Genomic DNA, 26,559 nt, shown 5'->3' with positions numbered 1-26,559 from the left:
GCCTTTGCTTGCCTAATCTCCTTTGTTACTTGGTTACAGACCAGCTTATATCTATCATAGGCTTCCATGTCACTCATTAATTTGTATGTATCCTATGCATTTTTCTTCTCTGCCATATGTCTCATTAGTTCATCTGACATCCATTTAGGCCTAAACCTTGAACAATATTTCTTGGTTGGTGTAAAGCCTGGTAGCTTCCAAGATAAGTTCTTTGAATGCTTCCCATTTTGAATTTGCTGTTGGTAACATCATCAGTTGGTCCCACTGGTAGAAGAGACAATGTGGTTTTCACATATAATTTTTTGATTTTCATTCTAATTTTATTTGCCCTTGTATATAGTATAACTTTTTAAATAACTTTTTATAATTTTTATTAGATTTTGTATTTGTAAGATTCATAATTAATAAATAATATTGTGTCATACTTGCAAACATTATACCAAGCAATTAATTTTAAAAAAAAAATTTGTTTTTTTTCATTAACATGCACCAGACTAGCTTGTAACTGAAATAATATGATGAAGTGCCTTATCCTTTAAATAAATAAATTTATTTTGATACTTTTGTATGGCCATTGCATCCAGGAGAGTTTACAAGTTTCATTGTAATTCTTTATTGCGGTAGATAAACCATTAGATTAGCCCTTGCACTTTTTGTGGCAGTTCAAATGGATTTTAATTTGCAGTGTGCATCCCATCTATTTATTTCTTACCCTATAACCACAGCCAGCCCTAATAAAATCCTGAAAATTATTTAAAATTCTGGCTGGAAGTTGTTAGACACTTGAAAAGTCATCTCGTATTTGGGAAATAGCGGTTGTGACCTTGAATAATTTTGGAAATCCAAAATTCTTCAAGGTCACAGAATATGGCTGCTCTTTTTATTGTTTTTAGCAATGCAATGTGAATAGTTGACTGCTACTTCTGGATAATTAACCATATTTTAATTCACCTTTAAATTGTTTGTCCATGTTTAGTTTTCTGTTTATGTCTTGAAAGCGTAGATTTAGTTTTATTTTCAGTGCAGCAGTAGCATACCTTAAATGTTAATTAATTTTTTGCATTTCTCAAAAATTGCAATCATAAAAGTGCTTGAGAGTCCTTGAGAAAACAAATTATAAACAGTATGTGACACATTTTGCATTGTTTGTTTCTGGATCATTGAAGACCAGCATTTGAACTATAGATATTTCCATGGGCATGGTTCTTCTGAATTGCCATCTGTGATTTCAAGGGTTTAGTGTCAAATAACGTTAACTACAAAATTGCATTTTCTTTAGTTTTACTTTATACAAATAAAAATGAATATTGTGTCATAGAACTATATTTCTCTAGTACTTTACAAGTTAGCTTAGTCTGTAAGTACATTTCTGGTAAACCAAGAAAATGTCAAATGACCTTTTTTTTTTTTTTTGGTTAATTACAAAAACATCAACTACAAAATGATTTTGTAGTTAACGTTGTTTGACACTAAACCCTCGATTTCACATTTCTCCCCCCCCCAAAAAAAAAACCAGTCGGAACACATCTCAACTAGTCAACATCCTTTCACTATTCAACTTCAGACTCACAGAAGTAACTTTTCCTCATTTATTCCATTCTACTTTGAAAAGAAATAGATGGAATAAATGAGGAACAACCTTTCTTGACATGGAAATTTTCTGGAAATTACAATCTACAGAATTTCAAGCCTGATGTTCAAGTACCTTCTGTCTTCTCTACCTTCAACCATACATGGTACTAAAGCACTATAGGTTCTAATATTGGCTGTGTCTGGGGTGTCATAAAAAAAAAAATAATAATAATACTGTTTAGCCAATAGAATACTAACAACTCCTGGTATATCATTATGTTCATTGGTGAAGCATAAAGAAGTATTAGTATATGAAGAAGGAATTTTGACCACTTTCGCCTCTAAAGACTGAAAAAATAAATCCAATTTTAAGTTTGCTGTTAAAATGGAAAGTCATTTGGATTGGCCTTCATGCTAGTTCAAAAGAATCCAACTCATAATATTTAAAAGTATCTGCTTTTGTGTTTTTTTATTTCTTTCATTGAATTTTTTTACTCTGAATTCTTTAGTTTTATCTGTTCTTGGTAAAAGATTTTGCATTATTCACTTTTGAGTATTATCTGAGACTTTTGAGGAGATTTTGAGTCTTAAATGAGAAACCAGATTTAAATTTATTATAGATAACTGAATTGTAATATTTTATTAAATATAATTTTTATAGAATTAGTAGCTGTGCATGTTACTGATACTGACAGTTATCAGAATGTTTGCTGCACTACACATAGCATATTATTGGCTGTCAAGGGTAAATTTTTCAATGATTAAAAGTAAAAATTTTAGTGCTTACATAACCCCAGGGGCTTACATCTGGTGCGTATGGACTTGGCACATCCAGGGTCCTGAGCTGGATATCATCATTCTTCTCTTTCTTGGTGATTCCCTTCTATTCCCTTGCACATTTCTCACTCTTGTTCTCTCCCCCCCCCCCCCACTCTCTCTCTCTCTCTCTCTCTCAGGGTAATTCAGAAAGTTTTTTTTTTTTTTTTTTTTTTTTTGGCTGGTGCAGCATAAGCCTCATGCTTCCTTGCACCATATGGCTAATAATAATAATAATATATTTTAATTTCTTGCTATTTTTAGGAACCACCTAACTTGATTAGAAAAGAAAGAAACAAATTGTGGCAGGAAGTGAAAAAATGGTTAGTTAAAGAGACTGGAAACGTGCTTCAGGAATTAGAACTACAAGAAGAAATGGGACTATTTTATAAAGAAATTAGTGGTATAGTTTCTGAGAATATACAAAAAGAAATAAAGCGGCATAAGGTGGGTTTCACTTATTTTTTATTTTTATTTTTACCCCTGTTTTCTTAATATCCTGCATCACACCTAAGTAACAGTGATTATCAGAGGTTGGTTATCATACTGGGTAATATTTTTAACCTTGCTTGCATAGTTGCCAAGGAAACCTTGACTAATTGGAAAGTTACTGTAATAACAAAGTACTTGCTTGAAGAAAGTCACTGCATTACTTATCTGGTTATTCACTGTTCTTTTATTCACTGTTGATTATCATTATTGCCTGATATTTGGTTACTCAATAAGTTCATCAATAAGACTTGAATTTACTGAATGCCAAATATAAATGATTGTAATATGGATTTACAGTATTCTTCATGCAGGGTCCAGCAGTTTTCCTTTTATTCACTTCTGAGCTTGGTAGAAGTTTCTTTCTTATGGCTTTAAAGTGGAAATAATGATCCTGATCAGGATTTTGGAATAAACTTCATTATGAAAAGATTGCTTCCTTTCATTTACATTTACATTAGCACTTCCATCATAACCTGGTCGTGATGATGTCCTGATCATAATGCACATATTGGCATTTGACCTGAAAGACCCATCCATTTCTTTATTTCTGAAAAAAAGCATTTGGTTTTTAAAATTCTCTTGCATTATGCCAATGCTTGGCCTTTTCCTAATGAATTGAAATACTTATTAAATACAACAAGATGACCTTATCTAGTGTATGCCAAGTAAGATTTCAATTGTGATTATTTAAATTTTTGAAAATTGAATTATATTCAAAAATATGTGAGAATGCAGGATAGAAATGCAGGTTATGCATGCCACAGAGGTTGATTATAAAGGCGAAAAATAAGGTTCCAGTTTAATGTTCGGTGATTATTTATTTATTTAATGATACATAAATTTTTTGGCTGTAAGCCTTAAGTTTGTGACCTATTCTAACTCAGTCAGAACTTTGTATATTTTAGAAAAACACACCTTTGAATCCCATTTGATATAATGCATGAAAGTAAAGAATTTAAAATTATTAACTAGAAATAGTGAAGGTACACTTTTGCATCACAGATGTTAGTCCCCTAAAATTGAATTTGAAAGACCCATCCATAGAAATAACTAAGTCAGAACGTTAAATGAAAAGTTTTCACGTCTCTGTCTTCGTACCGACTGTGTCTAATAGGTTCAAAGACAATTTAAATGATGAAAGGAATGTTGGGAAATTGCTTGGATAGATGTCATTATTTGATTCTCTGATTGAAAGCAACACATTTTAAATTCCATAGTTTTGAAAAATTAATCAGTAATCAAACATATAATAGAATCACTTGGGAATACTTTTGCCTGTATCAGGAAATAATCCTGATGTGGTTTCTGACCAAATTTTAGGTCTGAAAACATGATTCCATCATATACAAGTACTACACTTCATACAAATGTTTCATTGAAGAGCTAGGCCTAATGGAAAGTCCTGAAATGATTACTGTGTTAGACATCTTTTTAAACCATCTAGTCACAATTATTTGATTCTGGATAGAATGGGGGGGGGGGGTCAATCAGAAACTTATTAAAGAAAGATAATGGAAAGCCATCTTTACTGATAAAATACCATAAAATCATATATCAATACAAGACTTTCTTAAGGATAAAAAATGATATTTAATGATACCAAATACAAATATGTCAACTCAAACTTATCTCAAATGAAATAAACAAACCTAATCATGACAAAAAAAAAAAAAAAAAAAAATCCTGTGGGGAAAAAAAAAATCATCAAATCCTGAAACAGACGTAATTATTGAAGGGAGGTGCTACCTTAGTCCTTGAATTAAAGTGCCAAACATTATTTTTTTAGAACGTCCTTAAAATGAATATATATATATATAAGTACTGTTGTCTTGAAACGTGCATAGACAAGTAATATGTATTGAGATACCTAGTATAAGACTTGTTAATAAACATAGGAACACCAGTTAAACTAAGCTTTAACATGATAACTGTTGGCCATGAAATGAAAACAAGTGCCATTCTTCATATGGCTGTTTTGTTGCTTTTTGTCACCTCAGTGAAAAGCTATGCTTAATAGAAAGACCCAAAGTGAAGACTTGTTAGATATTAGCATTAATAGAGGCATATGATGCAAGAAAGCAAGCTTATGCAGCATCAGCCAAAAAAAAAAAAAAAAAAAAAAAAAACGCTCCCATTTCACCCCTCTGTTCATTCCAAATACCTGTCCAGCTCAGCCTTAAATTTATTTAGGCTATCAACTTCCACAACAAAGGATGGAAGTCTGTTCCACCAACCAACTACCCTCTGGCTAAAGGCAAACATCCGCACATCTATCCTTTCCATCACATTTTTTTTTATAAACCAAGTGGGCACAACACTTATCTGTTAAACTTATTAGCTTATTATAAGACAAATTCTAGTATCTTTAAAAACTTCAAAACTAACAAATTGGCCGTGGTATGGTATGGAAATCGTGTTCCAGGAACACGACTCTTGTACTTGGCAAACAGTATGGTTGTTCTGTAACTTGTTTTTTACTTCCTGAATGACTTGGATTAGTAACTGATTTGTAGTCTATTTTTAAAAAACTTATTGTAAAAATTGCAATTCAGTTTGTAAATCACAATCTTGGGAAAATTTTGGAACAATCTTTGGAAATTTAGCAGCATTATAAACCTAGTTATATAATACTGCCATTTTCACACTAAAAAGACTTTCAGGAAAACTGAAAGTCTTTTTAGTGTGAAACTTTTTGTGGGGGGAAAAAGGGGGGGTAGTACTATATAATCCTGTTTATAATGCTGTTAAATTTAGCTCTGAAGGTAGTGATTTGTAAATCGAATTGCAGTTTTTCCAAAAAAGCCTTTAGGTTCATATGTTGTTTTATAGATATACGATTTACAATGTTATTTAGTCACTTACACAAATGTATTAATTACTTAATATCATATTTAAAATTTAACTCAAATTAACTCATTCTTCATTAAATTCTGGTGAATATCATAAACTCAGTTGCTGATTGAGTCTTTTTTGATTGATACATGACTTATCTTTGTAGATAAATCATATATCAATATTAGGATGGTTTTGTTAATGCTTAATTGATTATTATTTTTTAAATGAAAAATTTTAATTTAGAAATGTCGTTTTTTTAAAACTTGTTTTCTAGACATCTAAATTTTTAATAATTCTGTTGACAAAAAAAAAAAAAAAAAACAAGATAGTTATAAATATGAACACAAAAGTGTTAGATTCTTTCATTTTTCAAGTTCATAAAACTGATAAAAGCAAGATAATCCAAAGTGATATGTGCACCTTCACCTTTAAAGGAACGTGTCACATATCATATGCACACCTACTCAAGTAAAGAAAGTGGTTAGGAAATACCTTCCTCAGAAAATAAATATTTGATGGACTACTACTGTCTAGAAAGGAGTGAATTTATTACTGTATATTTATTATCTAGAAAGGAGTGTGCCGAAAGGTAAGCTAGGTATATGAACAGTTTCAAGTAATGCATGCTGCTGAAATAAAAATGATTCTGAAGTGTGCATGCATATGCACGTGCATATGTATGTACGTGTGTGTGTGTGTGTGTTGTCCTTGAGTAAATGTTTAAGTAGGCTGGCAGAACAGTGGCAACCCCTGACAAGTCTACTTAAAGAAGAGGTTAGAAGTGGTGAAAAAAACCATATGGAGCACTTTTCAGAGTTACAAATTGAAAAGTATAACAAGCAATCACTAGTAAGTTGGACTGACTCATGTCTAAATCTAGTTTATTATCCAAAGGAAGTTTTGAAAGAAAACAAATTAATGAACACCTTAAGAAAAAGAACTTCCAAATTACAAACTTCGGGTACAAGCAGTCTAAAAGGTCCATGTAAGCAGATAACTCTAAGTAGGTTATCCTCACATGTAGAAAGTCTATTTATGTCCCTCTCTTCTGGCTTGAATAAAGCATTATAGAGGAAGCAGTTTGCTTGTTTATTTTAAATATGCCAACATTTAAAATTATTTACTGTTGGGTAGTGGCAACTCAGTGACTGATTACAATTGAGCCACTCCTGTGATTACCCTGTACCAAGCAGAAGTTGGCACAATCAGATCTGGATGAACAGCCATGCCACTTTTAAGATGCAAATATTGTAAATAATAAATAAGTACTGTTTTTCTAATTATATGTTAAAACTCGTAGCATTAGATTGCTTTGAGTGTTGCACCAGTGATCATTGCAACTTTTATTTATTAGTTATTAATGTCTTTTATTTATTTGAAAAGATATTAATAATAAATTGAAAATTATGCATTTGTTAAAATTATTAATGTGGAAATGAACACACAAACTCAAGTAAATTGTATTAACTAATTATCTTAATGAAATTTATTCATCAAGACAAATTCCTCAAACTAAATGAATTCAAGCACATAATAGTCATCAGAATATATTTGGTCTCTGTTTTCAACTATTGAGAAAAGATTTGCTGACTGTTCCTAATTTTACAGGGTGAAGACTGAACTGCAAATCTTTCCCAATTAGTTATTGAAAAGAGCCTACAGAGGTTTCAAAACGCTGACTATTATGAGCATGAATTAATTTAGTTTGAGGAATTTGTCTTGGGATGACCTGGAATTTCATTACTCTATTTAAGCATAATTTATGGAGTCTGTTCATTTCTGCATGAAGAATTTTAATTTGCTCTCACATGTCTTTCATGCACCACGACATAGCTGTTGAGGTTTGGTTGTTTGAATTGAAGCATTGTTTTGAATTGAAAAATATTAACACCAAGAACACTAATATCTGGCAACAAGAACAAGATTTAAATATACAAGATCGCCATATTGAAATGTAACAAACTTTAAAGCATTATAATTTTTGATGTATGAAGGTGAGAAATTTGAATCTTGCACATGCAGTTAACACATTATATACCCAGTTTCTCACCTTGTTTCTCACAATAAGTTCTTCTGTGTTTCAGATTGAATTATGGTGATTCCTCTTCCCCCCCCCCTCAAGGAAAGTTCGTCATTAGACACATTTGCTGCATCTGAGGAACAGAGAACCTGTGTATCATCCATGAGGTTGAAATAGAGAGCTCAGTTAATGTGTGGTGTGATCTTGTATGTAACAAGGTTATTAGCTCTTTGTCTCTTGAAAAATCTGTAACAGCCTCTATTAAACACATGCTTCAGCTACTTGTAGCACTTCAGCTAGAGGACTCCCAACCAGCTTTCATATTCCAACAGGATGGAGCTGCTTCTATTGGTACCACAGTGCCTACTCCTTATTAAACTTCAGTGCCAGACTTGAACAGGTAGAGACAGTTTCACTCCTGGGCACTGAGATTGCTTCATCTCTTACTTCACTCCACTATTCTTTCTGTGAGGTTATGTGAAGTTTAAAGTTTACTCCTCAAAGGTGAAGAACATTGTAGAATTGAAGGAATGTGTCACATTGGAGTGGCACATTCCTGCAATTTTATGATGTCCTTCACCTTTAAAGGAACGTGTCACATTGCTCTCATTCACAACTTTCATACTAAGTCTGTGGAAGGAAATTAAGTACTATTGTGACATAGTCTGTGCTGCTGACGATCATGCACATGTAGAATGTGTATTCTAATGTGCCAAATGTAACTTAACCATTTAATGTTAGTTGCGTGCATATTGCCATATGTGACAACCATTTTCTGTGCATTGTGTGCATATTGCCAAATTTGCTTAACCACATTTCTTGTGAGTTGAGTTATGTATGTATATTTTTTTGTTCATGTTATTTAATAAAAATATATAACACCTCAGAGTTACATTTCAGTGTGGAACCAGCTTTCCATAAATTAGTCCAATGTATTCCAATATTATATACTGGTTGTCATTGGTGCTGACATTCAACATTATGATTAACCCTGTAGTCGTGGTACCTCCTAATTGTTATTAAATGGTGGTGCTACACCTAACAGGTGTAAACTTTCTTTTTCATTTCACTAGCCAACACGATTTTTACATCAAAAAACTTAAATGCTGTTTTTAACCAATTTTTGTGTCCAGATTTTGAAAATCACCATGATAGTTTCGCATCACGTCACAGTTATTAAATGTAGAGGGAGTTACATTTTACCCAAATATAACAATTTTGCATAATATAGCCAGCAATGTATGACATACTGATTTATTTAACAGATATAAGTTAATTCTCTTAATTTTAGCAATCGATTCTGGCCTCAGTTTTTCTTGTGATAAACATAATCAGACTTCTACCTATAGTTCTGAGGTTCAAATTCCAATGCAACAATTTACAATTTGAAGAAAGCACACTTAGGGTTTTTGGTGAAGATTTTTGTAGGCTGTGCCAAGGTTTTCCAAGTATTAACTGATCATAACATGTTCTCAGGGTTGTAAATCAATCCTCCAAACGTAAAAAGCCCATTGAGTGTAGGAGGGTGGGGTAGGAAAAGTTTTTGAAATGTTTTGCTATAGAGGACAGTATGTGTTTTTGCAAAGACATTATTGGACTTCTGAAAGAACTCGGAACTAAGTCAGATGAATAGTGTTTATTCATAGATGCCTCAAAATTAAATTTAAAAGCAGTTTTGCTTTATAATGGAAACAAATTTCCATCAGTTCCTATGTTTCGTTCAGTTGTACTTAAAGAAAGTCATGAAAGCATGTCTAAGGTTCTACATGCTATAAAATACCAGGATTATGGTTGGAGCATATGCAGTGATCTTAAGGTTATTGGTTTACAGGGGGCGGGGGGATTTCACAAAATGTTGTTTTTTTGTGTTTGTGGGATAGTCATGCGAGAGAAGAACATTATGTTGTGCAACATTGGGACAAGCAGGACGAGTTCATACCAGGACAATGTAATGTAAAATATATTCCTTTAGTGCAATCAAACAAGGTTCTTCTTCCACCCCTGCACATAAAACTTGGATTGATGAAAAATTTCGTGAAGGGACTAAATAAAGAAGGTAACGGATTTGCATACTTGAGAAGTGTTTCCTAATTTAACATATGCCAAACTTAAAAGAAGGAATTTTTGTAGGACCCCAAATTAGGAAACTCTTGAAAGACAGTGTGTTTGAAACCCAGTTAAAGCAGCTTGGCAATCATTTAAGGTGGTAGTACATGGTTTTTGGGTAATAGGAAAGAAGAAAACTATGAAATGTAGGTGTCTAATTTACTCGAATGCTGCATAAACATGGGCTGTCGAATGTTGTTGAAAATTCTTTTTCTTCATTCCCATTTTGAATTTTTTCCCCAAAAATTTGGAGATGTGAGTGATGAACGAGGGGAGTGGTTTCATCAAGATATTTCCATGATGGAAAAGCAGTACCAAGTTAAATTTGCTGGAATCCTGTAATGTTGGGGATTACTGCTGGTTCTTTGTGAGAATAAGCAGGAATACAAGAGAAAATCCTTAGTAGCAAACATTTTTTTAGCATTAGTAAAGGCATTTGATGCAAGAAAGCAAGCTTATGCAGCATCAGCCAAAAAAAAAAAAAAAAAAAAAAAAACAAAAAACCCCACTTCCACTTCACCCCTCTGTTCGTTCAAAATACCTGTCCAGCTGAGCCTTAAACTTATTTAGGCTATCAACCTCCACTACAAGGGATGGAAGTCTGTTCCACCAACCAACCACCCGCTGGCTAAAGGCAAATTTCCGCACATCTATCCTACATCTGTCTTTCCTCAATTTGAATTTATGCCCTCTCAGGTGATTTTTCTGAGCAAGAGGAAGAATCCCATCAGCATTGAGCACGCGTAAACCATTCAAGGCTTTATACACCTCTATCAGATCACCTCGCTGGTGCCTAGTCTCCAGACACTGTAATTTGCAAAACTTAAGCCTTTCTTTGTAAGAGCACCCCTTTGTTCCATTCGCTAATCTTGTTGCCCTTCTCTGTACTCTGTATTTTTAAGAACAAATACAGGTTACACTATGCAGCAAAACTCAAAGGGCATCCAAACCATCCCACTTGGAACGAACTTTTCCTCCTTAATGGGTAAACCTATACCGAGCCTATCCATCAATAAATCCACCAACCAGGATACGTCTTTGCTCATTGCAGGCCGATTGGCAAATTGACTTTATTAAGATACAGCCCACTGCCTCTCATACAGTCCCACCTTGGACATATTATATACCACCGTGTGACTTTTCATTGACAGCCTGGGGAAAACACACCTTATCTCAACAGAACATACTGCAAATGTACGCCGCACTGAGAACCCAGCATGGCCAGTACCCACCAATTTACACAGACGGGTCTAAAACTGACAATCATGTTGGTGCAGCAGCAGTATTTCCTAACATCACTATGTCCAAAAAACTCCCCACTGAATTCAGCAGCTATACTGCAGAACTCTGTGCTATCCACCTAGACTTAAACTAACACTCTTAAGAACTACACTGCACAACGTTATTTATACCGACTCCATTAGTGCTGTCCAAGCTATACAACACAATACAAAAAAATGATAACCCCTTACTTAGACAGATCTGGAATACTCTGACTAAATTAAACCAGAAGAAACAACAAGTTCTGTTATGTTGGATCCCTGGTCACGCTGGAATTTCTGGAAATGAACAGGCCAACCTAGCCGCCAAAACTCCTACCGATCCTATAGACCAATCCTTCACTAACCTGCATCTGACTATAAATACATTATAAATAAACGATGCCTTGAACAATGGCAACATATCTGGCAGAATCAAGTTAACAATAAGCTACTTGGCATAAAAAAAGATCTAAAACCATGGAGATTTAGTATACGTGAGAACCGACATGAAGAAGTCATATTAGTCCGATTAAGGATAGGCCACACGCAACTGACACAACTTTATTTGCTTGCAGCCACTGACCCACCACTGTGTATAAACTGTAACACCCAGCTCACTGTTCATCATTAGCATTAGTAGAGGCATTTGATGCAAGAAAGCAAGCTTATGCAGAATCAGCCAAAAAAATTAAAGTAAAATAAATAAATAAAACATAACCACTTCCACTTCACCCCTCTGTTCGTTTGAAATACCTGTCCAGGCGAGCCTTAAACTTATTTAGGCTATCAACTTCCACGACAAGGGATGGAAGTCTGTTCCACCTACCAACCACCCGCTGGCTAAAGGCAAATTTCCGCACATCTATCCTACATCTATCTTTCCTCAATTTGAACTTATGCCCTCTCAGGTGATTATTCTGAGCAAGAGGAAGAATCCCATCAGCATTGAGCATGCTCAAACCATTCAAGGCTTTGTACACCTCTATCAGATCACCTCGCTGGTGTCTAGTCTCCAGACACTGTAATTCGCAAAACTTAAGCCTTTCTTCGTAAGAGCACCTCTTTGTTCCATTCACTAATCTTGTTGCCCTTCTCTGTACTCGTTCCAGCAGCTCTACATCCTTCTTGAAATGAGGCCTCCAGGTCTGTATACAGTACTCTAGGTGTGGCCTGACCATTGCCTTATACAAGGGAATAATCACCTCCTTATCCCTGCTAGAAAAATTCCTATATATCATTGACAATACACCATGAGCTACTCTTGCAGCCCATCTGCACTGCTCGGAGAACTTCATATCTGCCTGCACAACCACCCCCAGGTCCCTTTCATTCTCTACCACTGTCAGTGTAGTACCACAGAGTTGATACGTTGCTCTGGGGTTGCTGTTTCCCATATGTAGTACTTTACATTTGTCAATGTTAAACTTCATTTGCCACCTCTCAGCCCATCTGCTCAACCTTTCCAGATCCTGTTGCAGCAGCATAGTGTCAGTAGTGTCCTTGACAACCCTGCCAACCTTCGTATCGTCTGCAAACTTGGACATTAAGCTTGATATACCATCATCAATATCATTTATAAATACAGAGAACAATAAAGGATCCAATACTGAACCCTGAGGGACTCCACTAATAACATTAGTCCACGACGAGCAGTGTCCATTGATTACCACTCTGTCTTCTCCCCCTCAACCGCCCCTTTATCCATAGCAGCAATTTGCCTCCAATGCCACACTGCTCCAATTTGTGCAGCAGTCTTCCATATGCAACAGTATCAAAAGCATTTCTAAGGTCCAAGTATATAATATCAAAGTTATTCCCTGCATCCAGTTCTTTTGTGACTGCATCATAGTATCCAATCAGATTGGGCAGGCAAAACTTCCCCTTAACAAAACCATGCTGTGTCCGAGCTATAACTGAAGTCTTGTCTAGATGATCCTGCAGTGCTTCTTTAACCAGTGCCTCCATTAATTTTCTGGGAACAGAAGTTAAACTCACAGGTCTATAATTACTTGTGTCAGCCTTTGATCCTCCCTTGTGAATTGGGGTCACATTTGCACATCTCCAGTCCATGGGTACCTCCCCTGAGTCCAAGGAAGCTCTCATAATTATGGCTAAGGGTTTGCTTACTTCCTTTGCTGCCTCCTTTAATATAACTGGATAGATCCCATCCACCCCAGGTGCCTTTCTTGTGTTTATCTTCAACAATTTCTCCTCCACTTTACTCTCAGTTATTACAAGATTCTCTAGCTTACTGCTAGAGTTGAATACACCTCTGGCATTTCCCTCGCTGAATAACTCCTCATGTGTGAATGTCGATGCAAAATATTCATTTAGTTTGTTAGCTACCTGAGCAGGGTCATCAACAGTTGACCCATCGATATCAAGTGGACCAATCTGATTCATCCCCTTCCTTCTAGAGTTTACATAAGTAAAGAACTCTTTGCTGTTTTTCTTTGCATCCCTTGCCAAGGAATTTTCGTAATCTGCCTTCGCCTGCCTAACCTCCTTTGTAACTTGGTTGCATATCAACTTGTATCTATCATAGGCTTCTGTGTCATGTGTTAATTTGTAAGTATCCCATGCATTTTTCTTCTCTGCCATATGCCTCATTAGTTCATCTGACATCTATTTTGGCCTAAACCTTGAACAATATTTCTTAGTTGGTATGTAAAGCCTAGTAGCTTCCAAGATAAGTTCTTTGAATGCTTCCCATTTTGAATTTGCTGTTGGTAACACCATCAGTTGGTCCCACTGTATAGAATTTAAATACTGTCTCAGTCCATCGAAGTCACCTTTACGGAAGCAATAACCCTTCTCTTTACCCCTAATGGTAGTTACCTCTTTGAGTAAATCCCACTTCAGCACACTGTGATCACTGCCACCTAGTGGTTCATTTATCTGCAGATTCTTAATGCATGAAGAATCACTGCTGATAATCAAATCAAGAGTATTACTCCCTCTAGTTGCCTCCTGAACATGCTGATGTAGAAAACAATCATCCAATAAATCCACAAAAGCTCTGCTAGTGTGTGAGTAACCAGCCCCCAAATTCTAGTCAATATCTGGGAAATTAAAATCCCCCATTATAAGACGCTCTGATTTACTGGCCCACTCTATTTCTCTGTACAGTTTCTTATTATACTCAGAGTCATTAGGCCTATAGCACACTCCTACTCTCAATTTTGATCTCCCCATGCTTATGTCACGCCAAACTGACTTGACACTGCACTGTCCAGCGATGTCGACTGGCTTCACTTCCTTGGATTTTGTGTTTCTTAACTAATAGCATAACCCCTCCTCCCTTCCTATCCTGTCTATCCTTTCTGTAGACATTGTACTCCCCAAATTCCAGTTCTGCATTCCTTATATCTGTGTGACACCACGTCTCTGAAATCCCAACAATATCTGCCTTTGATGTTTTGAGCAATAACTCAAATTCATCAAATTTATTTACTAAACTCCTACCATTGGTGTACATGCAAGTATACATGCACCTGCTCTTCCTCTTAGCCATCCTAACACAACCCAAGGGCGCCTCCGTAGCCAGGTGGGAATGAGCAGCAGTGCGTAGCACACGCTTCTTGATTAGACCCGGGTTCGAGCCCGTCACCACCAAATACGGAGGATGCGGAAAGGTCAGGGAATGACCACCGCATATCCCGTAGCAATATGGCCTTAGTTGCTAATGCTCCTAAAAACCAAATAACAAACAACACAACCCATGTGTTTACTTGTACCCCCATGATTCCCAGCAGTCTCTGAAATATCCTGCATCTTATTTTCCAGGCTGCTGCTCATTCCAATAGAAATCATCTACTTATTGATTGTCCCATGCACAGTACTGAGCGACAAGCTATGTTTATCTCATTTCTCACGAGGAACTCCTCTCTCAGCATTTCTGACCTACTAGCAGACACACCACATGTGACCAAAATTTTTGATTTCCTCAAACAGATAAAACTATACAACACGATGTAAACTTGAATAACATCTATACAGATAGAACTATGTATTTAACATCACCATAGTTAGGCACATTATGGCCTTTGCTGTCCTTGCGCTGTAAAGCCCTTAAGCAACAACAATTACAGGTGTTATATATTATTGAAATATAACTATTTCGTTATGATTTATGATATATTTTTTTAAAGTTAAATGAGTTATAGGGAACATATAATATATTTTTACACTTGCATTACAAACTTGAATTATACGTATATATATATATATCCCTTTATTTTAACATTAAACATTAGTACATCTTTTGATGTAGATGTGATAGAGAATTTTTATGGTGATTTTCGGAACCGGCACCTTTATTTCCCCCAGAATCACGTATTTTCATTGCAGAGGTATGAAAAAAATATTTTTGTTGGCTAGTGTTTTTGGAAATATTTTTTGAGTATTTTGCATTCTGTTTGAAGTATGCCAATATGTCATATTTTCTTAATGGATTGCAATACTTGTATGCATTTTTTAATAAAAAAATTAAATATTTAAAAAACGCTGTGTTTTTTTACACCTTTTATTTTCAAAAAACAAAATCTTTTGAAAAGTTAAACCATTATAGTCATAAAATACAAAGATGAAGCTGTTAGCTTCTTTTATTTTCTAGTTAAATGTGTAAAATTTTAAAAATTCATATGCACATTTTTAAAATTTTTCTCCATATATTTCTGCTTATTTTATGTATAAAAAAAAATTAAAAATATGCATGTATTAAATGGTATTATTCATTTCATTTTCAAACTTTTTTCAAAATTTATTTCAAATTTCACCTTAATGCAGATGAAATTTGAATATGAGTGCATGTTGCTAACTCTGTTCTATGTGATATTGCTTTCCGTGTTGCTGCTTGAAGTATTCATTATCATTCAAAATAATGAATATTTCAAATAAATCTTTGAAAAAGATAGTTTTTGACTACTGGAAACTTGATAATTGTTATGTCACATGGGAGAGTTTTATAAATAACTTGAACTATCTACAAACACATAATGCTCAGGTAGCTAACAAATTAAATGAATATTTTGCCTCTACATTCACACAATCAGGGAGGGGAATGCCAGAGGTGTATTAAACTCTGGCAGTAAGCTTGATAATCTTGTAATAACTGAGAGTAAAGTGGAGGAGAAATTGTTGAAGATAAACATAAAAAAGGCACCTGGGGTGGATGGGATCTATCCAGTTGTATTAAAGGAGGCAGGAAAGGAAGTAAGTAAACCCTTAGCCATAATTATGAGAGCTTCCCTGAACTCAGGGGAGGTACCCATGGACTGGAGAAGTGCAAATGTGACCCCAATCCACAAAGGAGGATCAAAGGGAGACAGGTAATTAGAGACCTATTAGTTTAACTTCTGTTCCAGGGAAATTAATGGAGGCACTGGTTAAAGAAGCATTGCAGGATCATTTAGACAAGACTTCAGTTATAGCTTTGACACAGCATGGGTTTGTTAAGAGGAAGTCTTGTCTGACAAATTTGATTGGATATTATGACGTAGTCACAAAGGAACTGGATGCAAAGAATAACTTTGATATCATATATTTGAATCTTAGAAAGGCTTTTGATACTGTTGCACATGGAAGACTGCTGCACAAATTGGAGCAGCATGGCATTGGAGGCAAATTGCTGCTATGGATAAAGGGATGGTTGAGTGGAAGAAGACAGAGTGGTAATTAATGTACACTGCTCTTCGTGGACTAATGTTATTAGTGGAGTCCCCTGGGGTTCAGTGTTGTTTTCTGTATTCATCAATATCACTGTATTCAGTGATATTGATGATGGTATATCAGGCTTAATGTCCAAGTTTGCAGATGATACAAAGGTTGCAGCAGTATGTAGCACACGTTTCTTGATTAGACCGGGGTTTGAGCCCATGACCACTAAATACGGAGGATGTGGAAAGGTCAGGGAATGACCACCCCATATCCCTGGAGCAATATGGCCTTAGTTGCTAGTGCTCCTAAAAACCAAATAACAAACAAACAAACAAACAGTCATCTCAATCGATTTTTGGGGGGGGGAGGCGTTTGACACCATATGGTGACCAAGCGTCCTCACCAGACTCAGGAAAGCTTCCATACCAATGAATCTATATAGCATAATGAAAACTTACCTGTCCAGAAGGAGAATGCAAGTAAATGCACCATACAGGGGCCTGGCTAGACCTGTCTGCAGGGGGTTGCCCCCAAAGATCTGTCCTGGGGCCGCTCCTGTGGAACATGGTTTTCGATGAGTTCCTGGCCATGGACTTGGAAGCTCACACCCAAGCCTTTGCAGATGACCTTATTGTAACAATAACTGCAGACTCCACGGGCCCATCTAGAAGCCATTGCAAATCCAGCTTTGACAATACTACAGGAATGGGCCTTAACCCTGGGGGCTCACATCTGGTGAGTATGGGCTTGGCACACCCAGGGTCCCGAGCTGGATATCATCAATCTTCTCTTTCTTGGTGATTCCCTTCTACTTTTGCCCTCTCTCTCTCTCTCTCTCGATAACTTGGGAACTTTTTTTTTTCTGGTGCAGCATAAGCCTCAGGCTTCCTCGCACCATATGGCTATTAATAATAATAATAACCACTGCCTGCAGATCTCTCTGGCAAAGACCTGCACAATGCTCCTAAAAGGAAAACTACAAACTCGAAGACTGCCACAGATCAAGTTTGGCAACACAGCTCTCAAACTTAACACCCAGCTCAAATATCTGGGGGTCATCCTGGACCTCAACCTCTCATTTCAATCCCACTTGAAACACATAAGCAAAATAAGGAATTACTCAGCCCTCATCGCCACAGTTACCAGGAGAGACTGGGGACTCGATAAATGCACCCTAATCGTATACTATAAAACCACCTTTCTTCCTATAATCATGTATGCCTCACCAATCTGGTACGAGAAAGTCACAACTGCAGTCAACAGAAGAATGCTTGATACCATCCACAGATCTGTCCTTCTTTTGCTTGCCCGTGCCTGCTGCACAGTGAGTACGCATGCCTTCCAGGTGCTCTTCTGCTGGATCTTGAACCTGCTAAAACAGCGATGCTGTATTACCTTGCCAAAAGAGTACAAATAACCCATGTGGGACAGACCACCAACCCCGCAAACAACCATAAAATGGAGAAAACCAAGCTGATTAAACACCTGCAGCAGGCATGGCAGAGTAGATGGGCCCACTCCACCAAGAGAAAGGTCACAAGAAAATTTATCCCAGACATTGATAGGGTGTACCCCATCCCCTCTCTGGTTCCTCCTAGGACTGAACACAACCTATCTGATAACAGGACATGGCCCTTTGTATGCCAAATTGACAGCTTTTGGTCTGGTTGATAGTCCTTTCTGCTTCTGTTTTGATGCATAGATGCGAATACTATGAGGATCTACGATGCCACCTAATTATCAGGATTACACATACACTGCAGGACCAGGAGCTATATCTCCTAGACATGGAGGAGGAATATAGGGCACTTTTGTGATTTTCCAGGACTTGTTCTCCAGAAGAAGAAGAAGACGACTACTAGCGATTCACGGGCCAGACTAATTAAAACAAGACGATGAACACCTCATAACTTAGATGCTAGGCTGACTTCATCCTTAGACCTCCCATGGCTTGACTAAGACGGCAGCTCTGCTGCCACCACCACCACCACCACCAAAGAACCGAGAACATCATCTCCTGGCACAGAAGATGAACATATACCCTTCAGCCTTGTATGCTCATCATGTGCAAAATGCCTTCAGCTGAAGAAGAACCAAACTTGCCTTCCACAGTGACCAACAAACCAGGACATTGACTTGATCTGACCAAAACTGAAAGGAACAGGAGAAAACCCAAATTGATGAGGAAAACATACCCACTTAAATGGGCCAAGAATGAGTGAGAGTGAAAACCCACTAGGACAACAGTGAATGGAGGATATCCCCAAATGATGATGGATGGAGTGGAAACTCCAACCCTCCGATTGCACCCTGGGATATAGGGTTCGACTCGGGCTCATATCTAGAACTGAGATAACCAGACTTGATCCTGAAACTGACTGAAATAACCTTTGAAAAAACAAAACATAAGCTAACCAAGTGGACTGGAAACCCAAACATCACATCTGAACTGAACAGCAGCAGTTGCTGCCACATGCTCTATAGGCGACCTGTGCTGGGCTCTAACCCAACACACTTTCGTTCCCTTCCCTGGTGGGGGGAGGCAACAGTGCTCCTGTCCCCTCCTCTCCCAGCCACCCCTATTTCTTCTCCTGGTGGGGCATGGGCCTGCCCCACTGTTCTACCTTGGGGTCACCTTCTCTATCAACCCCGTACTTCTGTCTTTCCCCCAGTCTTCAGTCTCCCTTCCCACTCTGCCTATATTGCCAGCGAATGTCCCACACAATGAAAAATTTTTAAGTGTCCAAATTGTTACCACATGCGTGAATCTCTTTCATCCTAACTAGATTCTAGTGTCCATCACCCCCCCTCCTTTTTTTTTTTCCATAGGCCCTAACCACTGAAATCTCAGGAAGCTAGGTGGCAGGGCCTGCCTGAGTAAATAATTTCTCAATACTGGTGTACCTGGTCTGCCTCCATGGGGCCAAGAGTGGGCAATGTTGGGTTCCAGCAGGGGTCTAGTGGCTAAATGGCCAGAAGAACAACAATACATAACACTACACTCATACAATATCCATACACTTTTAAATCTCTGGCCTTCCCAGTGAACTGGTACACCTACAATGAAAGCAATGTGGAGATGAGGGAAACCCCTAGTGCCATTTAACACTGAATACACTTTACACTATTCTGTTCTGGAGAATGCCCATTTATTATCATGCTCTTGTCCTTTCATTCAGTTAGTCCTCTGAGGATCTTCCCATTCAGTTAGCCTTAAGAATCTTCTGAGTTATTCCAGCTCACGCCACTTCATACAGTGGTCTCTCTGTGGGATTAAATTGAAAGCTTTACTAAAATCTGAGTATACAAAATAGCTTAATTACAGTAATTAACCAAATTTGTTATGCTAGACACTGCAAACCTATGCTGTGATCCCTTTAGGATTCCCTTCAATGAAGAGTTCCCTTATTGTATCCTGAATCACTCATTCTGGTGAATAAAACAATTAATTACTGATATTATTCATCTTTAACTTAGCCCCTCCATTGCGAACTGGTAAAACATTTTCATTCCAGTTCAAAGGGATCACCTCAGAATCTAGCAGTGATCTCAGTAGCAACCCTAATGATATTGTATAATTGAATGGTTGGGTTGATTTTGATTTGATATGATTGTGGTTTTAAAGGTGCATCAGCAACTATGGCTCTAGTGCATCATGCTTATGGTGAGAAAATACAAAGGTGAGTACTAACAAAAATTTCTGTGTTTTTTATGGTTCTCCCCCCATTTAGTGTTTGTGTGTGTGATAAATTGTTCTAATCGGATCACTAGTTAGAGAAGATGATACATATTGATGATCTTTAGAAAGGAGGAACACATTTGTAATGTTTGAACCTAAGAACTGCACTCCACTAATCATGCTGAGTTGGAACATGATTAGTGGAGTTGGAGGAACAGTAGAGGTTAAAGAATTTAGGCCAGAGATCAAAAAGAGGAGACTCCAAATTAGTAAGCCTTTGACAGGGAATATCACAGCATACATATGCAGTATTGGTTTTGTTTGGCTTGATGAGAATTGCAGCTCCTCCATGAACTGTTCTTTATTGTATTTTATATTTCCCAAAAATGTCAAATTTGCTCACTCTTGGGTTGTTTCTTGGTTTTAAATATGTCTCCTGTTGGCTGAGATATGAGGCAGTAAAGATTAGTAGTAGTGCCAAGCCAACCGGGCTAGCCAGTTGGGTAAAGTGGCCTGGCAACCCAAATGTCGCGGGTTTGATTCTCGCCTTGGGCTTGGATCAAAGTACTACAAAAAAACCTTGGGAGGTACATTATGGCCACAGGAGCCTATGCGGCAACAACTACCAAAAAAAAAAAAAAAAGTTGTGCGAAATGATGCAAGGAAGTAAGGTTATACAGCATTCAACCTAAAAAAAAAAACAAGAGCCAAATACTTCCCATATCACTTGTTCATTCCTTCTAACAGTTCATTGAATTATTCAAATTATCTCTACAATACCAGATGAGATCTTGTTCCAACAGTCACCCACCTGCTGGCTGAAGGTAAATTTCTACACATCTACTTTGCAGCCATTCTTCCTCACTTTGAATTTATGCTCCCTCATGTGTGCAGTGTGAGAATGATGAAGGATTCCAACTGTATTTAGCTTACTCAATCCATTCAAAGCCTTAAACACCTCAATTAGATCTCCCTAACTCCTACTCTCCAGGATCTCCAGTTGTGGATTGAAGCCTTTCCTGTTAAGAGTGCCCCCTTTGTTCCTTTCACTAATCTTTCACTCCAACAGTTCCTTGTCCTTCCTAAGACCTCAAGACCTGTGTTCACTATTAAAAATGTATATCTGCCGAAAGTGCAGAGAAGAGAACTGTACCCTGGAATGAAGTCAGTTGGATCATCAACAGTTAAACATTGATATCTAGTGGACCAATGTGATTCATCCACTTCCCTCTAGTGTTTACATAAGTAAAGAAGTCTTTGCTGCTTTTCTTTGCATTTTTTTGCCACAGACTTCTCATAATATACCTTAGCTTGCCTAACCTCCTTTGTGACTTGATTGTGCAGACTAGTTTATATCTGTTGTAAGCATTTATATCAACTGATAACTTATATGTATCCCAATATTTTTCTTTGTCACAATCTCATCAGTTATTCTGACATCTATTTAGGTCTGAGACATGAACATTATCTCTTAGTTGGTATAAAAAGCCTAGTAACTTCTTTGATTGATCCTGAATGCTTCCATTTAGAATTATTTTCATTTGGAAGATCATAGATGTTAGCATGATAATCGGCAACTCCACTGGAAGAGTGTATATGTTATTTGCTTCTTAGTGTGCATTTGGATTGTTTCAGAATGGCGACATTGTTCTGTTATTTATATACTTATTTTTGATGAGACACTGGTTTCAGTGATCCATGTCGTATTAGACCGGGGTTCGAGCCCACAACCACCAAATACGGAGGATGCGGAAAGGTCAAGGAATGACCACCACATATCCCCGGAGCAATATGGCCTTAGTTGCTAATGCTCCTAAAAACCGAATAACAAACAAACAAACAGACCATGTCGTATAAAAAAATATTTGGAACAGTACCATCCGATAAGATTTCCCTATGATACTTACTTTGATTATCCTATTTGTCTTGTATAATTGATTTTACCTAAGTTGAAATTACAGCTCTTAGCATTAGCATTAGTAGAGGTATATGATGCAAGAAAGCAAGCTTATGTAGCATCAGCCAAAAAAACAAACCTACTTCCACTTCACCCCTCCATTCGTTCGAAATACCTGTCCAGCTGAGCCTTAAATTTATTTAGGCTATCAACTTCCATGACAAGGGATGGAAGTCTGTTCCACCAGCGAACTACACTCTTTCAAATTTTGTCTCCTGTCTTATTGTAAGGTATATTGTAGAAATAAAGAAAAAAGCCAGTGATCATGTTTTATGATGTAGGCCTGTGCCGTTATTTTTTTATGAGGTTTTATTTACACATTTGGTTACTTTTGAATAATATATGTTTTAGCACACTCGGAAAATTCATATCATTATTATTCTGGCACAGATATTAGTGGATTGATATTGTTTTCAAGTAATTTTGGTTTATTTCTCTGTCTAGGTAAGGGCTCAATTTCAGAAATTTAATTTTTTATGGTTGTTCTGTAATCAAATTTTTTGAGATGGCATTTACTAAGCAAATTACTATTAATACCCAAAAGTTCTTTGCTTGACATTTCAATAATATTAGATGAACTATTGAGACATTTAGTGGTAGAGAAGAAAAATGAATGGGATGCATATAAATTATCAGGTGATCCAGAAGCCTTTGGTGGATGTAAGCTAGTCTACAATAAAGTCAGAAGGAAGGTTCAGCAAGCCAAGTCTGATTATGGGGAACCTTTGGCAAAGAAAAACAGCAAAGACTTTTGTATTTATGTAAACACTAGAGGAGGGGGATGAATCACATTGGTGTACTTGATATCTATGGGTTAATATTTATGATCCTGCTCAAGTTGCTGACAAACTGAATAAGTATTTTGCATTTATTCACTCATGACAAATTCTTTAGGGAAGTGGATGCCAAAAGTTTATCTAACTCTAGTAGTGAGCTAAATGATTTTGTAACAACTGAGAGGAAAGTGGAAGAGAAACATAAAAAAGGCACCTGGGGTTGATGGGATCTAACCACTTATATTAGAAAGGCAGCAAGGGAACTAAGCAAACCCTTATCCATAATTATGAGAGCATCTATGGATTTAGAGAAGGTCCCTTTGAACTGCAGATGTGGGAATGTACACTAGTGTGCAAAACTTAAGGACCAGTCAGGTTTTCACCTGTAGCTTCTCATAGGAGTGGCCTGGATATTAGCATTAGCATTAGTAGAGGCATTTGATGCAAGAAAGCAAGCTTATGCAGCATCAGCCAAAAAAAAAAAAAAAAAAACCCACTTCCACTTCACCCCTCTGTTCGTTCCAAATACCTGTCCAGCTGAGCCTTAAACTTATTTAGGCTATCAACCTCCACCACAAGGGATGGAAGTCTGTTCCACCAACCAACCACCCGCTGGCTAAAGGCAAATTTCCGCACGTCTATCCTACATCTGTCTTTCCTCAATTTGAATTTATGTCCTCTCAGGTGATTATTCTGAGCTAGAGGAAGAATCCCATCAGCATTGAGCATGTTCAAACCATTCAAGGCTTTATACACCTCTATCAGATCACCTCGCTGGTGCCTAGTCTCCAGACACTGTAATTTGCAAAACTTAAGCCTTTCTTCGTAAGAGCACCCCTTTGTTCCATTCACTAATCTTGTTGCCCTTCTCTGTACTCGTTCCAGCAGCTCTACATCCTTCTTGAAATGAGACCTCCCGACCTGTATACAGTACTCTAGGTGTGGCCTGACCATTGCCTTATACAAGGGAATAATCACCTCCTTATCCCTGCTGGAAAAATTCCTGTATATCATTGACAATACTCCATGAGCTACTCTTGCAGCCCGTCTGCACTGCTCAGAGAACTTCATATCTGCCTGCACAACCACCCCCAAGTCCCTTTCATTCTCTACCACTGTCAGTATAGTACCACAGAGTTGATACATTGCTCTGGGGTTGCTGTTTCCCATGTGTAGTACTTTACATTTGTCAATGTTAAACTTCATTTGCCATCTCTCAGCCTATCTGCTCAACCTTTCCAGATCCTGTTGCAGCAGCATAGTGTCAGTAGTGTCCTTGACAACCCTGCCAACCTTTGTATCGTCTGCAAACTTGGACATTAAGCTTGATATACCATCATCAATATCATTTATAAATACAGAAAACAATAATGGACCCAACACTGAGCCCTGAGGGACTCCACTAATAACATTAGTCCACGATGAGCAGTGTCCATTGATTACCACTCTCTGTCTTCTCCCCCTCAACCACCCCTTTATCCATAGCAGCAATTTGCCTCCAATGTCACACTGCTCCAATTTGTGTAGCAGTCTTCCATGTGCAACAGTATCAAAAGCCTTTCTAAGATCCAAGTATATAATATCAAAGTTATTCCCTGCATCCAGTTCTTTTGTGACTGCATCATAATATCCAATCAGATTGGTCAGGCAAGACTTCCCTTTAACAAAACCATGCTGTGTCCGAGCTATAACTGAAGTCTTGTCTAAATGATCCTGCAGTGCTTCTTTAACCAGTGCCTCCATTAATTTTCCTGGAACAGAGACCTGTGAGCTTAACTTCCTTTCCTGGAAGTTAAGCTCACAGGTCTATAATTACTTGTGTCAGCCTTTGATCCTCCTTTGTGAATTGGGGTCACATTTGCACATTTCCAGTCTATGGGTACCTCCCCTGAGTCCAAGGAAGCTCTCATAATTATGGCTAAGTGTTTGCCTACTTCCTTTGCTGCCTCCTTTAATATAACTGGATAGATCCCATCCACCCCGGGTGCCTTTCTTGTGTTTATCTTCAACAGTTTCTCCTCCACTTTACTCCCAGTTATTTCAAGATTCTGTAGCTTACTGCTAGAGTTGAATACACCTCTGGCATTCCCCTTGCTGAATAACTCCTCATGTGTGAATGTCGATGCAAAATATTCATTTAGTTTGTTAGCTACCTGAGCAGGGTCATCAACTATTGACCCATCAATATCAAGTGGACCAATCTGATTCATCCCCTTCCTTCTAGAGTTTACATATGTATGGGAAATATATTTACATATGGGAAAAGCATACCAAAGGAACCTCGTGAGGTACAGAAATGATGAAGGAAACAACACCAACACAACAACAGAAACAAAACGGTACAGAGGGACTTTATTCAAAAATGCAACATAGCACTGGCTGCCATGATATGATACAGATGCATCACTGCCAAAGATGGAACAAAGGGAAGAGATGGTCCTCCAGTAGGAGTTATGGCCACCCCTAATGTCAATGAAGGCTTTGCACCACCTGTCCATACTTAGAACAATGTTGTTGATAAGTTCTTGCAGTAACATCATCCAATCCTCTGTCAGTGCCATCTTCAGCTAGTGAACATTTTCTGGTGGGTGTGGATGTGCCACTAGGCATCTCCCCAGAGCATTCCATATGTGTTTGACAGGATTTAGATCGGAGGAAACGGGTAGGCCAGTCCATACGAATAATATCCTCAATTTCCAAAAGTATATCAACAGCTGCAGTGTGATGGGTTGTGGTGTTATCATCCATAAACACGAACTCGGGGCCAGTGACACCTCGGAACAGATGCACATGGGGAAGAATTGCCTCAGTACAGTAGCGTGCACTCGTAACAGTATCGCCTTCCAGTATCTGGAGTTGTGTATGTCCATCTAAGGTAACGCCTCTCCAGACGAGAACATCTCAACTGCCATATCGATCCCTTTCAGCGATGTTCGCGGGCGTGATACCGTGTGCCAACCTCTTGCCAGATTATCTGACATCCAGAATCGCTGCTGAGACTGAATCTACTCTTGTCGGTAAAGAGTACCTTACCCCATTGCACTGTTGTCCAGTCCTTGTGTTTGATGCACCACTGTAAACGGTGTCTCCGATGGGCAGGTGTTAAATGGACACAGCGTACTGGCCATCGGTCAAACAATCCACCTTTTTGGAGTTGCCTGGCCACAGTGAACCGTGATATCCTGTGCAGCTGGTTTGCAGTGGATCCCGCTGTATGGTGTCAGTCCTTCTTGGCCTATAGGAGTATGTAGCGGTCCTCATTGGGCATTGTTTCTTGTGGACGACCACCACCACTGGTCTTCGAACAGCTGTACCAGTCATTCTGAAGGCCGACCACGCACGTGAGATGATGCTGTGGGTGATACCGAACTCTGCAGCCACACTCC

General features: G+C 37.8%; 1 protein-coding gene across 1 annotated transcript in view; it reads left to right on the top strand.

Annotated features, from left to right (window-relative positions):
* LOC150089137 (uncharacterized) overlaps positions 1–26,559 on the top strand; it is a 448,517-nt gene that overhangs the window by 51,503 nt on the left and 370,455 nt on the right. Inside the window, exon 3 of the mRNA XM_090389422.1 lies at positions 2,653–2,835. Coding sequence (XP_090245548.1) covers positions 2,653–2,835 — 183 coding nt within the window. The remainder of the gene's footprint in view (positions 1–2,652; positions 2,836–26,559) is intronic.

Source organism: Mastigoproctus giganteus, chromosome 2 (assembly GCF_048544385.1).
Source record: "Mastigoproctus giganteus isolate SK-2022 chromosome 2, ASM4854438v1, whole genome shotgun sequence".
NCBI classification, from domain to species: domain Eukaryota; kingdom Metazoa; phylum Arthropoda; class Arachnida; order Uropygi; family Thelyphonidae; genus Mastigoproctus; species Mastigoproctus giganteus.
Note: the sequence above shows the minus strand (reverse complement) of the source record. Positions and strands in the feature narration are given on the sequence as shown.